The sequence below is a fragment of the Lepisosteus oculatus genome, chromosome 9, assembly GCF_040954835.1.
Source record: "Lepisosteus oculatus isolate fLepOcu1 chromosome 9, fLepOcu1.hap2, whole genome shotgun sequence".
In the NCBI taxonomy this organism is placed as follows: domain Eukaryota; kingdom Metazoa; phylum Chordata; class Actinopteri; order Semionotiformes; family Lepisosteidae; genus Lepisosteus; species Lepisosteus oculatus.
The window spans coordinates 28,233,748-28,248,574 of NC_090704.1; the positions used below are offsets into that span (position 1 = coordinate 28,233,748).

General features: G+C 37.5%; 1 protein-coding gene across 11 annotated transcripts in view; it reads left to right on the forward strand.

Moving 5' to 3' along the window:
• The window catches only part of lrrc7 (leucine rich repeat containing 7), a 299,324-nt gene that overhangs the window by 194,879 nt on the left and 89,618 nt on the right, over window positions 1-14,827 (forward strand). For all 11 annotated transcript variants that reach the window (XM_015356564.2, XM_069194325.1, XM_015356565.2 and 8 more), the window contains one exon: window positions 14,069-14,271. In XM_015356564.2, coding sequence (XP_015212050.1) covers window positions 14,083-14,271 — 189 coding nt within the window. In that variant the 5' untranslated portion in view covers window positions 14,069-14,082. The remainder of the gene's footprint in view (window positions 1-14,068; window positions 14,272-14,827) is intronic.

The following is a 14,827-nucleotide window of genomic DNA, read 5'->3' on the forward strand; positions in this document are numbered from 1 at the left end:
TTTTACATTTGATTCAGGAATTATCAAAAATCAGCTTGTTTTTTGTATCTTTAATTTGTAGTGAATGTTTTACTTAAGACATTTTTTTTTCATCTTAACAGTTAGTTGTATGTAACATGGTAAATGTCCATTCAGGCAATTTAGTTGTGGAGTACAATCTCTATACACATTAGTTCTTCATTGACTGTAATCATTATGCAAACTATTCATTTAGTCTTGGACAATAGAATGTAGTAGTCTCAGTATCTGTTCTTATACCTGACTGAGGTTTTTCAGTATCTTTTCTGGCTGCTTTGCAGTCCCAGCTCTGATCTCTTGTGTCATCCTGTTGCTGCAGTAATGCCAAGAATTAGGAGAATTCTCCCTGGGCTTGAGGCCTGTGATGGACTGTACACTTTTGGTCAATCTCACACTCTCTTATTCGTTTTGTAAACTTAAAATCATATAATATATTATTGCTTGGATGTTCTATGTGGTTAAACTGCAATGCTGTTATAATAGTTCATTGTTTTATGAGTTTTGGGGAATTGAACTACACTGCTGAAGGCTGTTGCTTTCCAAATAACTGACGGAAAGTATCAATCTGCTAATCTGAAACTTCAGGCCCAGTGAGTTCTTCTCGGCAAACTTATCGTCTGCTGAAAATTTTATTGTTTGCACTGCTATCATGTTAACTTGCTGTCTAACTTGAAAGACTGCATTAGGGAGAACTATACTACATATACAGTATAGGTAACTACATGAAGACCTATACCGTATATGTAGTCTTATCTCTTTTTCATCTGCTTTCTGATCTTATTATTTAATTGTTGAAAAAAGCAAATGCATCTGACCTCCTAACATTCCAGAGTTCAGTGCAGTCATGCAGGAACATTCATTTTTACATTAAAGCTTTTTTTTAATGTTGCTGCGTAATGGCTTCATAATCCCTTCATAACTGCTGCACAACATTGTATAATCACATGCATTATGTTTTCCAGGGTCATGAGCAAATGACATAATGTGTGCATATAAAGTAATGTCATTGGTTTTAGCATCATTTCTAGTGTTTGGTACGATCCACAATAAAAACTGTTAAGTGAATGTCATGACCCCTTATGTACATATTATGTCATTTGCACATGTCTCTGTAAAGCATTATGAATGTAATTATAACATCCTGTGTAGCAGTTATGAAGGGTTTATGAATCCATTATGTAGCAACACTGAAATAAAGCATTACCATTTTAGCTTCCCCATGATAACACGGAATACTTATATCTGAAAGGTCATTTGAATTGTCACAGGTGTGCAACAACATATGCTTGTCGTTCCAGTGGAAAATGCAGAAACGTGGAAGCTCAGAAGGCGTTTCCACTAAAAGGTCAATTTATGCATTTATTTTTTTTCTAAATAGTGGAAATAAATAAGGGTTTCTTTGTAGTAAAAAAAAGAATCCTGAAAAGAGATATCTCCATTTCCTTACAACAACAAATTTGAAGCATTAGTTTCATCAGTCATTCACACTTTCCTTTTTTAACTGCTATTTTTAAAACTCATCATTCCTTGATTCATATTTTCTCTTTGCCAATAATGTATTTTTTCTATTAATCTATATTATGTACTCCTTGTTGAATCTTGTAGATATGATGACAGGTACTGTATATGATGCACAGCTGATGTCTGTAAGACACAAACAATGACCTATGTCTTTGTGGTATTAGTCATTAGTATTGAAAAGAAAAAAAAACAATGCCTTCATCTTATTTCTCTGTATTTATTCATCAGGTGTTAACTGAGGACGAACATGTTGCCTGATGGTGTGGAGCCATCATGTAGTCATGAGAGCATATTACGTTTGACCCGAATAACCCTTGCTTCGTGTCCTACAAAGAAGCAGGGGATGACAAGTTAGTTTTAATACATGGGTACTGAGAGCTACCGTTTTCCTTTAAGCTGAATCTGCCAAAGGTGAAATGCTGGGAAATTAATGGAAAGTGACCCTTAGTCCTCTTTTATATTCTTTTCTCAATCACATATAAGATAACAGTGAAGAGAGAGAGAGGCAAGGCTTCTGCTGCATGTTCCTCAGAGCAAAGCATGATCGCTTTATGGAGCAATGAAGAGAGAGCTCAAAGAAGTGGTTTAATAGCCCTGAATGCTGTCATAGAGGGAATAACATTGTGGCAGAACAATATGTTCAACTTGTTGTCATTAATAAGGTATGACAGTCCTTGATCTTTGGAAAACAGTAAGGGCTTTGAGGTTGTGTTTTCTCAGGCAGAATTTTTTTAACACTCTACCAAGTCAGAATAAGTGGAAAGTTCAACTGAGAGCTCCCTCCCACTCATTCTGCCAGTAGTGCTTGTAGCCTTGTCTCATCTAAGCTGCCATCTTCGAACTGTTTGAGACAGTGCATACAGTACCACAGCAAGGATTTCTTTCTAAGTCCCTTTTGTAGTCCAAAGAAGGCTACATTTTTAATAATTGCCTACTCAAGGTAAGGTTACAAAGAAATTTTCACTGCAACGGATGTGCATCCTTCGTAGTCGAATGGAAGACACCATCTTCCATCTTCAGAGCCTGATTTCCTACAACACAGGTCCTCAGTGTATCTGCATTCTTTTATCTTGTCTGTTTTACATAATTACTGTATTAGTGTAAATAGGATAATTATCATAAGCAGCAGAGTTCTTACTTTGATGATTCAGGGCTATGTTAAAGTAAAAAATAAATACTGGTTGACTTTTTAAATGTGAAGAACAAATAGGAAGTATTAGTGTGTACAGTAATGGGAATTTCATATTCACTTTAGGAATTTTCAACGTAAGGATTTTATACAGTTTTCAGTTAGGAATTCCGTTTGTTGTCTGAGTTAAAATTTTTTGCTACATCTTGCATAAGTTGTAGTCATTAGAAAATAGTGACCAAAGTTACCAGAGAATAATTAATTACTGTACAAAAATCAGTAGAAAACTTTGATATTACAAACGTGTGCATCAGTTTTTCAGTATCACAGAGGGAGAATATGTCTGATTTCGTAACATTTCTCACAAGAAGAAAATGTCTTGATGACATTTTTAATGTTACCAAAAGATTTGTTCTCCTGCAATAATTTACATAATAAGTATGTCCCATTGCATAATGTTATTAAGAGAAGTTTGGAGTTTTGCAGTGCATTATTCCTGGGAGTAGTGTGTTGATACAACTATTTTTCACCTGCTTAATCACTCCTTCCGCAGCCCAATTAAATTAACTTATTGGCAGTGGCCCTTAATATCATTGCTGTTCAAAACAAACCAGAACAATTGCAAAGTCAGGGGAAGTCATAAAAGTGTCATTATAGCTAATTACTACAATTTAGATGTACAGAATTAAAATAAGAATAATATAGTTTGTAGCAAATTGCTCATAAAATATTTCAAAACTCCAGTCAGAACAATATATGCCTCACCCACTTGGAGTGAAAACATGATGATGATCAAAATCTTATTTAAGTGATTTAAGTTTCACTTTTTCATTTAAAATCAGTTTTGTAAGACTTCTGTCTGCAATTAATTCCTGCTTTTGCTGTATACTGCATATACTGTAAGTGCATCTACAAATGTTGGCATCCAACAGTTAATTAAACTTCATACCCAAATGTATGGGCAATATTTTGATTGGTAACACTGAATGGCACATTTGAGAGACCTTCACTTTTACTATGATATAGAAACTTTACCACTCAAAATGATCTGTCTTTGGTATCAAGCAGATTCTTCATCTGTACTAAGTGAACAATATCTGGATATGGTATCTGGTTAAGATAAACTATATTTTTCTCTTTTGTACAGTGCATTGCTTGAAGGGATGTTCAATGTGCAGATACTAAATTGTTGTTGTCACTGAAGCTAAGCAGGTGTGAGCCTGGTCAGTACCTAGATTGCTGCTGGGAGAGGTGTTAGAGGGGCCAGTAGGGGGCGCTCACACTGTGGTCTGTGTTGGTCCTAATACCCCAGTATTGTGACGGGGACACTATACTGTAAAAAGGCCGTCCTTAGGAAGAAACGTAAAACCAAGGTCGTGACTCTCTGTGGTCACAAAAAATCCCAGGGTGTTTCTCAAAAAGAGTAGAATTGACAGCATCACTCTGTCCTCCCCCCCACTGATAGCTGATGGTGGGTGCTGTACGTGGTGGTAGAGGGGATCCCCATTACTTGTAAAGCACTTTGAGTGTCCAGAAAAGCTCTATATACAGTAAGTTGAAGGAATTATAATTATTATTATTTTGTTGATTCCATTGGAAGCAAATTATGTCATGAGGACTCTTGTTAATTTTGAGCTCTCAATATTTTACCCTTTTTATTTTTTGATTCAGCTGCACATATTCTGTATCTTTTTGCAGATTGTAATCTTCTTTAATTTTTCTCCCCATGAACACAGACATGCCTGCAGACCCTAATTTCCTTTAATCAGAGCTGTAGTTAATGGTTAATGGTGCCCCATTTAATGTATGTTACAATCCCCTATTTAAGTCTCATTGTTGTTTTATAGGACTCTCGTTTCCTTTCATGTCACAACTAGATTATCACAGCTTGTTTCTCTCTATTTCAGACCCCATGGAACTTCCAGGTCATTTGAAGGTGTCACCATAGCAACTCTGTAGCTTTGGTAAACCAGCTAAACTATGCACATTCAAGATGTTTGTTGAAAACCCAAAGAGGTTCACAAAGATAAAGTTCACAGCTGGTGAAATGTCAGACAGATAAAGACTTCAAAACTTATTTTACATTTTTTTTTTATTTTACATTTAGGCAGAGACCAATCATGGCCATACTTTGAAAACATGTTCAAAGCACTTAATAATGTTTAATCAAAAAATGTTTAATAAGTAAAATCAAAATAGACGATTCAAATCCAATACGGAAGGGGGAGAGAAAAGTCTGAAAGTGCATTCTGAATGTTTAGCTGTTTTAAAACCCCAAATGCTCTGTGAAAGTAAACAGGTAAACAGCTGTCTTAAGTTACCTTCAGCTGGGTTCATTTTGTCACATCAAACTTAGATAATTTCTGTGTATAGTACAGATGAAAGATGTGGTTTCTCCAGCTTTCCATGCAGTGCTTGAAGAATATAATTGTATGAGTTGAAATATAAGGAGTGTTATAAGAGCTATGTGCTATTATTAGTTTAGATTGTTAGTACAATTGTGTTTCATAGCATTGACATGTATGAGTTATAATCAATGCTATAAATTACAGTAATCTTGAATATATGCAAAAGTTAGTCAGAGAAATCATATCCGTCTTCATCTGTGAGAAATTAACTGTGCAACTCTGTCATGTAAGGTGATTTAAATACGATGACCTTCAAGAATACTCTTCTAAATGTATTTTGTACTGAAGTCATTTAGATGTTGAGTGTTCTTTCTGTGGAGGATAAAAACTAATTAATTGATTTATTTTGAACAGGTGATTGAATGGTTATCTAGCAGAATAAAGAAAAAAAATTGATGACTGTTATTTAGATTGTACAATTAGATTTAACCTATTCCCTTTGTGGTCTACCCCCAGTTTCATTCACAGATGCAAATCACGTTATTGGGTTCATTTAAAATCAGAAAAGTATCATGAGACCTCTTTAAATGTGAAATTGAATTAGTTTGGCTTCCTGGTACAAAATTGTCTCTTTGTTCTATAAAATCAAATATTGTAGTGTATGCTTTATAATCCAAAATTAGTATTAAAACTTTCTTTAGTATTAATTTGCAACAAACTACAACCATGTTTATAAGATGTTAAAGAATTGAATAAAGATTTTCATGGGTTTGTTTCTTAGTTTTCACATGTCACCAATATGTGTTAGCAAAACTAAAAACCTGTCTTTTTTAAGGAGATGGTTGGATAAATTTTGTGTGTTGGCAGTGTGAGAAAAAATCTTGTGGAGATTAAAACTCAATTTAAGTGATGGTTGCCTGGGTAACAGTGTATAGACAGTGCGAGCAGCTTGTGTGACACTGGCTGCTAGTTGACCCTGAGGAATTGTATTGTTGGATAAACATTCATTTTTAATGAACGTATACAGTGCTTTACCACTGAGATATCAGTAACTATATTGAGTTTCATCAGTCTCTTTAAGAACTACACAAGACAAAAGCAGTTTGAAATGTTGAAAACTGAGTCGTTCTGAAAGGGTATGTGATATTTTTGCTATGCCGAAGCTCTTAAATAAAACATTTTGCACCATAACAAAGCTGCACCACAAAGCAGATTACACACAATACGGATTACACACGGATACAGCTGAATCTGACAAATTGTTATTTTGTTCTGAAAAATTAGTTAATTTCACTTAGTTTGCGATGTTAATTTTAATTAACTATCTGTACACAGACACACATGCTGTATATATATTAAGCAGCGGTTTGGAAGGCTGCTGTACATAGGACATAGAACTGGACATTTTTGGTTCAAATCCCAGTTGAGTCACTTCAGCTACTTTACCCCTGTTTGCTACCTTAAAATGCCCAGATGTACAAATGTACTGTTAGTCGCTTTTCATGAGCGCTTTTCAAATCAATCACGATTCCAAGATCAAATCAGGTCACAGCTCAGGGACCCTCATGAAATACTCCTGAAGACACTGAATGGCCTGCTCCAGAGTCATGGATCTATCGCTCAGCCTGTTTTGTGGAATGCTCCACTTATTTTCCTTTATGTAGAGTTCAAGGTCTTTTCTTCTGAGTTTGCTCAGCTGTCCACTCTTCATTTTCTCTCTTGCTCCTTTTGTAAGAGCTTTGCCCTGATAAGCTCTCCCCATTTCCTTTCTTTTTGTCACTTATTCTTTCTTTCCTTCCTGTGTTATTTTGGTGTTTTTGTGTGAGTTTCAATATTGTCCCTTCCTTATTATAGCCTCCAAGGGAAAGATGCTTACCTGGGAATGACAAAGGAATTCTGCAGACAGGATTTCTCTCACCTTATTCTTGCATATGCAGCCATAATTATCGGGCTCCCTTCTGCCCTTCTACTTCTTCAGTGAATTATTACTTTTCAGCAATAACAAAAGAAAAGGCAGTGTCCATCAACAGATTAATTAATTGGATCTGTTGTGTATTTTCCCTTTAGTCTCATTAGGCCACTTATTGTGGGTCACTTGTTATGCTACCTTCTGCAGCCTAAGATCATTACATTAGGTGCAGCATGATTTTGTTCCCTACAAATTCAACATTTCACATATTGCTTTGTTTTAAACACAATCTGATTTGAACTGCATGTGACAATATATCTTATTGTAAAGCAAGAAAAGGACATTTACTGTATGTAGTTTAATGTATGACTCTTCCTTGCGAATGCTGAGTATCTCTGCAGAGTCTTCACTTGCGTCACACAGTTTCCATAGCACCCTGTGCAGATCTGGAGGCTTCCGGATAGCAGCAGAGAGGTTATGTCTTTTATGCGGTTGCCTGCAAATAGCTGAACCATGGAATTAATCTTTCTTGGAAAATTTCCTGCTGAAGTTGGTTGGTTAATTAAAAATGAAATTTCACTGATTTCTCTCTGGAGAGGAGGCATTTACAAAGGTCAAAGTACTGTCTTTAAGCTTGACACAGCAGCAGTACTGACCCTTCATGGCAGCGAAGAGCTCTCACATATTAATAAGCAGATTTTAGTAGATGTGGTTGACAGCAGCATGAAATGGTGGTTAGGGCTCTACACTTGTAGCTGGCAGGTTGTGGGGTCAAATCCTAGATGGTGCCCTGCAGTTATACCTTTGTACAGATACTCCATCCAGATTGCTCCAATAAAATATCCAGCTGTTTAAACAGGTGCAGCCATGTTATATAGTATTTCTCTCTGACCTGAAAGTTGTATCTCATATCACAGTTCCCTGTGGATAAAAAAAGTGACATTTTGACATTAAAATGAGATTTTAATGCTTCATACTGTATATTCTTGACGCACATCCTGTAGACATCTAGGCATGTAGTTGCCCAACACAGAACCACCTCTGGTAAGGAATATGGATTTCCTTCAAAATCCCTTTCTGAAACCTGCACTTTTCTCTGGAATACCTTATGAATCTTTATCTTGAAACTCAAACTTCTCTCATGTGTTAATGTTGAAGTACTGTACATAATGTAGCATTGAAGCAGTGGGAAAATGTTTGTTTTACAGTTTATAATTATTTGCATTAATTAGGCTGTAATTATTATTTTTAACATAATATAGCTATAATTATGCTAGATTAGTGATTAAAGCAGCGGCCATGAAGTCTCTTATGTAATATTGTTCCAGGTACTGTTGTGAAATTACATAACTTAAATATCTATGAGATAAATTGCAGATTTTGAAATTGGTTTTAGGAGTGAAATCTTCACCAGCTGGAAGATGAAAGGCAGAATTAGGAGTAGCCTTATGATCAATGGCAGACTGATATATTTGGAATACTTTATTTTTAAAAACATTGGATCTGAAGCATGTTTCAAGCCCCTTTTACACACATTAGAACTATAACTTTCCATGTGTGGTTTTACATGCCATGATTCCGCATGTGCAGAAAAACATAGTACTTTGCTTGATTCCAGTGAGTTCCATTTTGTAAGCTGTGTGCTGCCTCTGACTCACTTCCAATGTGGACCAGAGCAGAATTGACACTGCTATTCTATTTAGAGTGCCATAGGATTTTTCTTTTTGCACGAGTAGCTTCTTAGAAAGCATGTTATTGCTGATTGAAATGATTTATGATGTGCAGTGCTGTGAAAATCATTGCTGAAAAGGTGTGTCATGAAGCCTGTATACGGTATGTAATATTGGTGCGTGTCTTATTCATGTTTTAAAGTAGCTTTTAGGGCAGAGAAATCTGGTTAGTTATTTTAGTAGCATTTTAGTTTGGAATAACAAATAATTTAATCAGTGTCAATCACATTGAACTATGAACAAAATTATTATAGTGATAGAATATTATATAGCCCTTTTGCAGCAGTGTCATTTAGCTTTGCTTCCACTTGATAATCAAGAAAATTTGAATATACTGGAGGAATAGTTTGGAGTTTCTGATGTTATTGTTTTAAGAAGAACAAGATCTTAGAGATTTTGTTCAAAAATTATATCTTATTAATAAAAAACTGACAAGGGAAAGCTGGTATGAATATTGCTAAGCTGTTTATTTTTCTGAAGATAAACCACTTTATCTTATCTCCTCTTCAATATGAAAGGGTTTTCGAGTTTCTGCAAAACACTTCTCTCTTCTCTCGGCTCTTGTGTTTCCTGTTTCTTCTTCCATGTCACCGAGTATGATTAATTTCACATTTATTGTGTTTTGGCTCGAGGCAGCTGATGGAACAACAGTCAAGTCAGCAAAGCTTCTGACTCCTGAGTCTTTGAAAAGCACAAGGCAGCACATGGAACTCCTCCCAGACTGAGAGTGAACACAGCTGAGCTCTGTCAGGAGCCATTGCACAGGTCTTAATTAAAATGCAGCCTGTAATAAAAGACAGGGCAGTATTTGTCTTTAGCAGAAGAGTTTTTTTTTTTATTATCCTGACAAACTGTCCTTCTGCTGTCAAGTAATCAAACTTCTCCCATTGAGTACAGTTAACATTCCTTCTGCTTATAAAGTCTGCGCTGTTACCTATACGTTCTGGATCAGTAAGAGTAAGTGCCTGAGCCCTGATAACGAGTGGCCATTGAAAACAAGACGGTAGGGGAAAATTACAGGAGTTCTCTCAGGCTGCCAATGTGGCCCTATGACAGTGCTGGAACTGAACCGACACTTCTGACACATCCACACTTTCTGCCTCTCAATGTGCAGAGTTGTTCAATGTACAGTATATCCCCTACACTTCTTCATAATTGTTACACTGCGCTACCTACCAGGACGGTGGGGGTGGGCCAGGCGGTGTTACAGACCCAAGACCAAGGGTGTCAAAGTCAAGGGATAATGACCTGACCTTCCCAGAATGAACTCTGCTTCACAGGAACAAGTGAATGGAGGAAAACCAGGGACAGGGCAGGGCTGGTTGGTCTGCACCTGGAGCTTGGTAGAGCACAGTGCATGTCCTCAGAGCTATCCACCAGAAGGTGTGCCAGGCACCGGGCTGATCAGAGCATGTGCTCTTCAGGGAAGACTTTGCCAGAGACCAGGCCAAATCCGTGCTGTAGGGGGAGATTGGGGTGGATCACTCAGCACCCACTGAGGATCAGATCCAATCCAGAGTCGCAGAGGCAGGTCAGGATATGGGGCAGGCAGAGAGGCTGACGGGCTGAAGCAGAGTCCTGTCGGTGGATGCTCGAGCAGTTAGCTGGCTGGCTGGTGTCCAGGTAGGCAGAACCACAGGACTGGAGTGCAGGCTGGTGAGGCAGGGGAAGCCCACTAGAGGCAGTAGCTGTGCAGAGCTCCAGCACGCAGGGCTGAGCTGCCAGACTCTCGGCCGGCAATGTCACCACACAAGGACTGTGAATCCGATGCAACAGCAGACCTCACCACCAAGGGGGTCCAGGGAGCCATGCCCACTGCAGGACAATCCAGGGTGACGTCAATTCCAGGGGAACAGAAGTGCGCATGCAGATGGTGAGCAGCCACCACATGGAACCCCCAGCAACACACAGTGCTGCCACCAGCCAGAGAGCCAGCTGCATGCAGCTAGCTGGCTGGAGCAGTGGAGGCAAGCACAGAGAAGGGCGGGTTCCCTGAGCGGGGGTCCATGGAGGCTGGTGATGAGAACAATCCAGCCAGGCAGGGAACAGGATCAAATGGGAAACAGGGAGCATTCAGGCGGAACGGGAAGAAGGCTGGGAGAACTCCGCTGGCAAACAATGGCTGGTGGAATGCAGGGCAGGGGCTGGTAACACAATGTCAGATTGCTGAGGAAAAACTGAACAGGGCTTAAATAACCTGCAGCACCTGAAGTGAAACGACTTCTCATCGCAATCAGGTGCTGCAAGTAACTTGTCTCCTCTGCAACCCATGCAAGGCAGGCAGGAGAGTAATAATAATAATAATTGCTTACACTTCTATAGCGCTTTTCTGGACACTCCACTCAAAGCGCTTTTACAGGTAATGGGGACTCCCCTCCATTAGAGGTGTAGACTAGAGGTCATTTCACCTCTTCAGTTGCACACACCCTGCAGGGAGGTCATGACCATAAAATAAATACCTTAATCTCTACATGCCCATTATGGAACAGTCACCAAATGTCATCCCAAGATCTCAAAATCTTGTTAATTTCTCAGTTCAAAAGTGTTCACCCCTTTCCAATGCTGTCCAATTCTGTTGAATTCCAAGTAATGTACGTGTTTTTTTAAAAGTGAATATTTTTATCACAACTTAAATATTTCTTGTGAAGTCAGCAAAAACTACAAAGAAAGATCAAGAACTAAAATAGGCTGATTGCATAAGTATTCACTCCCCTACCTACTCAATGTTCTTTCCCCTTCTAAAAGGAGAATATATTTTATCTACTGTACTGGACATATCTTGGAGGTTGGTTATAGACTAGCAATCCTCCAGATAAACAAAATTAGTGTCTCCCGTTTCAGTGTTCATCTCATTTGGTGCCTTTCAGAATTTTGCGTGCTTGAATCAAGTCTCCACATTGTCTTCTCTGGTTTAAGCATAAAAGATTCAGTTCCCTTAGTCTCACTATGACTTTTCCTTAAGGACATGAATAATGCCTGGTTGTTCTACTGTGTTCTGTCTCCAGAGTGGAAATATCATAACATAATGACCAAAACTGTGCATAATATTTCAAGTAAAATCTAATGAAGTTATTCATTTTAACAGTTTTCCTTGATCTACAGAAATTCCTAATTGAACTTCAAATATGCCCAATTTTTACCCTTGATTAAGAACTAGTGTTCTTCTGAATAAGATGTCATGGTTTAAAAGTATTTCTCCATTTTTATGTGCATCAATTTGGGAAAAAGAAGCAAAGCTCTGACCTAGATTTGCATTTCATTTCAACTGAATCAGAAGTCACTGGCATATATTTTGCAGTTTGAGAAAGCACAGCTGCTCTGATTTTTTTTTTTTCATTTTATTGCACTCTTGTGTCGTAAGGAATCCCCATTTGGTGAGCCAAGCCAAACACAGATGTACAAATAAAATTGATTTTTCTGCCATTGTGGAAATAAATATAAAAGGGAATCTGCAGAACTGGACAACAGCGACATTTTCTATAGTAATTATTAAAGGATTTAATTAGTGGACCATGCTGACAATTACATTCAGTGATTATCTGGTGCAAAATCTAGTAAATAGCCATCCTGTCAATATGATATTGATGATCTGAAAGCAATTTGCATGAAGTTTCCTTGGCAATGGACTAACACTGTGTTGAATTCTTAAACATGTCTTATAATATAAAAAACTTACAAAATGACTTCTCGCTGTTTTGGCACTGCATGAACATGAAAAAACTAACTAAAACTAAAAACATTTATATATTTGACAAATAAATCTGGCAATATGAAAAGTGGTTTTCCCCTTTTAATATAGCCTCCTGAAATTTGATAACCCATTGTGACTTAGGGCCTAAGGGCAGAATGTTTCTAAAGTACATCCTCGAAATGCACACTGTGGTGTGGCTGCTGAACTGAATGTGATGATAGTAATCTACGGTATGCATTAGCATAAGAGGTGGACATTTTGATTTAATAGAAATGCTGCCCTGCATTTGTCTCTGAAGCTACTGTATACCTTAAAAGGACAAATGAAAACTACAGTTGCTTTCCTCTGTCTCAGATCATCGCTGTATTTTGTATGCATACAGTATACTGTAAATACAGCATTTTATTTTAAAAATCTGAAAAGTGAATATATTCAACGTACTGTAATTAACGGCATAATGTTGTTAAGATGGCAACATTTTCTTTCACAACCTACAATCTTGCAAATCTGACTGTGCATTTTAATCTTCATCAATGCTTAAAATAGTCCTCCTTGGTAAATTAAATATGTTCTTATAACTGGATAGAGATATAATAGATTTGTCTTTTTCAATAATAAATTCAATTATATGCCTTATGTAGTGATTTTAGCTCTACACAAATATCTAGGCACATAGTAACATTTGATTAGTTGATTTTGTGCATTTTATCGGCAATTATTAAGTTGTCATATTGCATTGATAATAATGCTGAGTCTATTGAGTTTTTATTCTTGGAAATAACAATGGCATGAACATTTTAATAATTCTTAAAATATGTTAAGTACAGTATACTGTATGTCAGCAAGTTCTTAATTGTACAGTGGAATACATTCTCTGGGGATACATTCAGCATTTATAGCTATGCTATGCTGAATATACATGTTTTTGCAAAGTGATATGCTGTCTGTAATTACTGTACCTCAAACAGAATTAGCACCTATCAGAATATACTTTTATCATCCATTTTTTGATACATTATCTTCTTTAAATTCGCTATTCATATCTTTTAACAGTATCTACAGTATAAATCTGCACACAAGTTGCAAAATCCAAAAAGCTGAGTCCATTTCCTAAAAAGCAGAAACCGTGGGAATCATTAAGCAAGCTTGATGTTTTGATGTACACTGGGAGCTGCATTTTTTACTTACTGTATGTATTTTCCCAAGATGGTGAAATTAGCCAAATAATCATGCAGGTGAAAAGTCTGAATTTTTAAAAATGTTTTTTTACAGAATACAAAAAGGCAATTGCAGTTGACTATAACTAGAAAGGCCATGTGAAAATCCAGTATGTACAGTTACAAGGTGTGAAAAGTAATCTACAGTCATTCAGCACTTGTAATTGCATTTCAGTTTGTTCCATTAAGGTAGAATGTGATGACAGCAGTTTAGCATGGATATATAAATTTATTCTTGTGTTTTTCCTGACTCAACTGAAAGATAGGGGAAAAGCCCAAACCAATAAAGAGTTTAAACGATTCTTCTATCAGTGTAACTCGAGCACCATCCACAGACTGCAAGCACATGGAAAAATATTTATGGGCCTGAAGTAGACTGAAAAAAAGATGTCTGCTCCGCAGATATCCATGCCCAAACAACCGAGGGCAAGACTGCGCATCAATGAAAGAACACAGGTGTGTGTGCGGCTCTAAAGATCTGCCCTCCTCCCCTTGTCTTTCTCAGTGCAGTGTCTGGAAATGACAACCAAGAGGAAGATCATTGGCCGCCTGGTGCCCTGCCGCTGTTTCCGTGGTGAGGAGGAGGTCATCTCCGTGCTTGACTACTCCCACTGCAGCCTCCAGCAGGTGCCGAAAGAGATCTTCAGCTTCGAGCGCACGCTGGAGGAGCTCTACCTGGATGCCAATCAGATCGAGGAACTGCCCAAGGTAGGGTGTGTGTGGGACTGCTTCCCTTTTTATGCTTGCAAGACATTATTGCTTCTAAAAGCATGATCAATATGTCCATTAATGTACAAAAAATCATTTTTTGCAGATGAAAATTCTAAAATAGGTTCTTATAACAGTATATTTTTATAGATTTTATCCTATATCTGTCCTATATCGCTTTATCTGCCTTAACTAATATTTGTTTAAATATAAAACCTTTGTCATGTATTATTCGTGACTAGTACTGTTGGAGATGGGATATGCACCAATGAAGCAGTGGTATATATGTATGCCACCAAAAGTCCTTTTGTATATTTCAAAATCCACCTTGGTATCAGAGTTATGAACAATCATGGTACTTATCTGTTCTGTTTGTGAGTGGCTGACTCTTAAAGGGCTGTGGAGTGCTACATCATAAAGAGTGATCATAAAGCAGTGTCTCAGGACATTTTATGCAGTATTTTTAAACCCCAAAACCCACCCCCTGCAAAACAGCCCTCCCTTTTCATATACAGTACCATTTATAGCCAGAGACACAGGTTTATTTCTGTTGCAG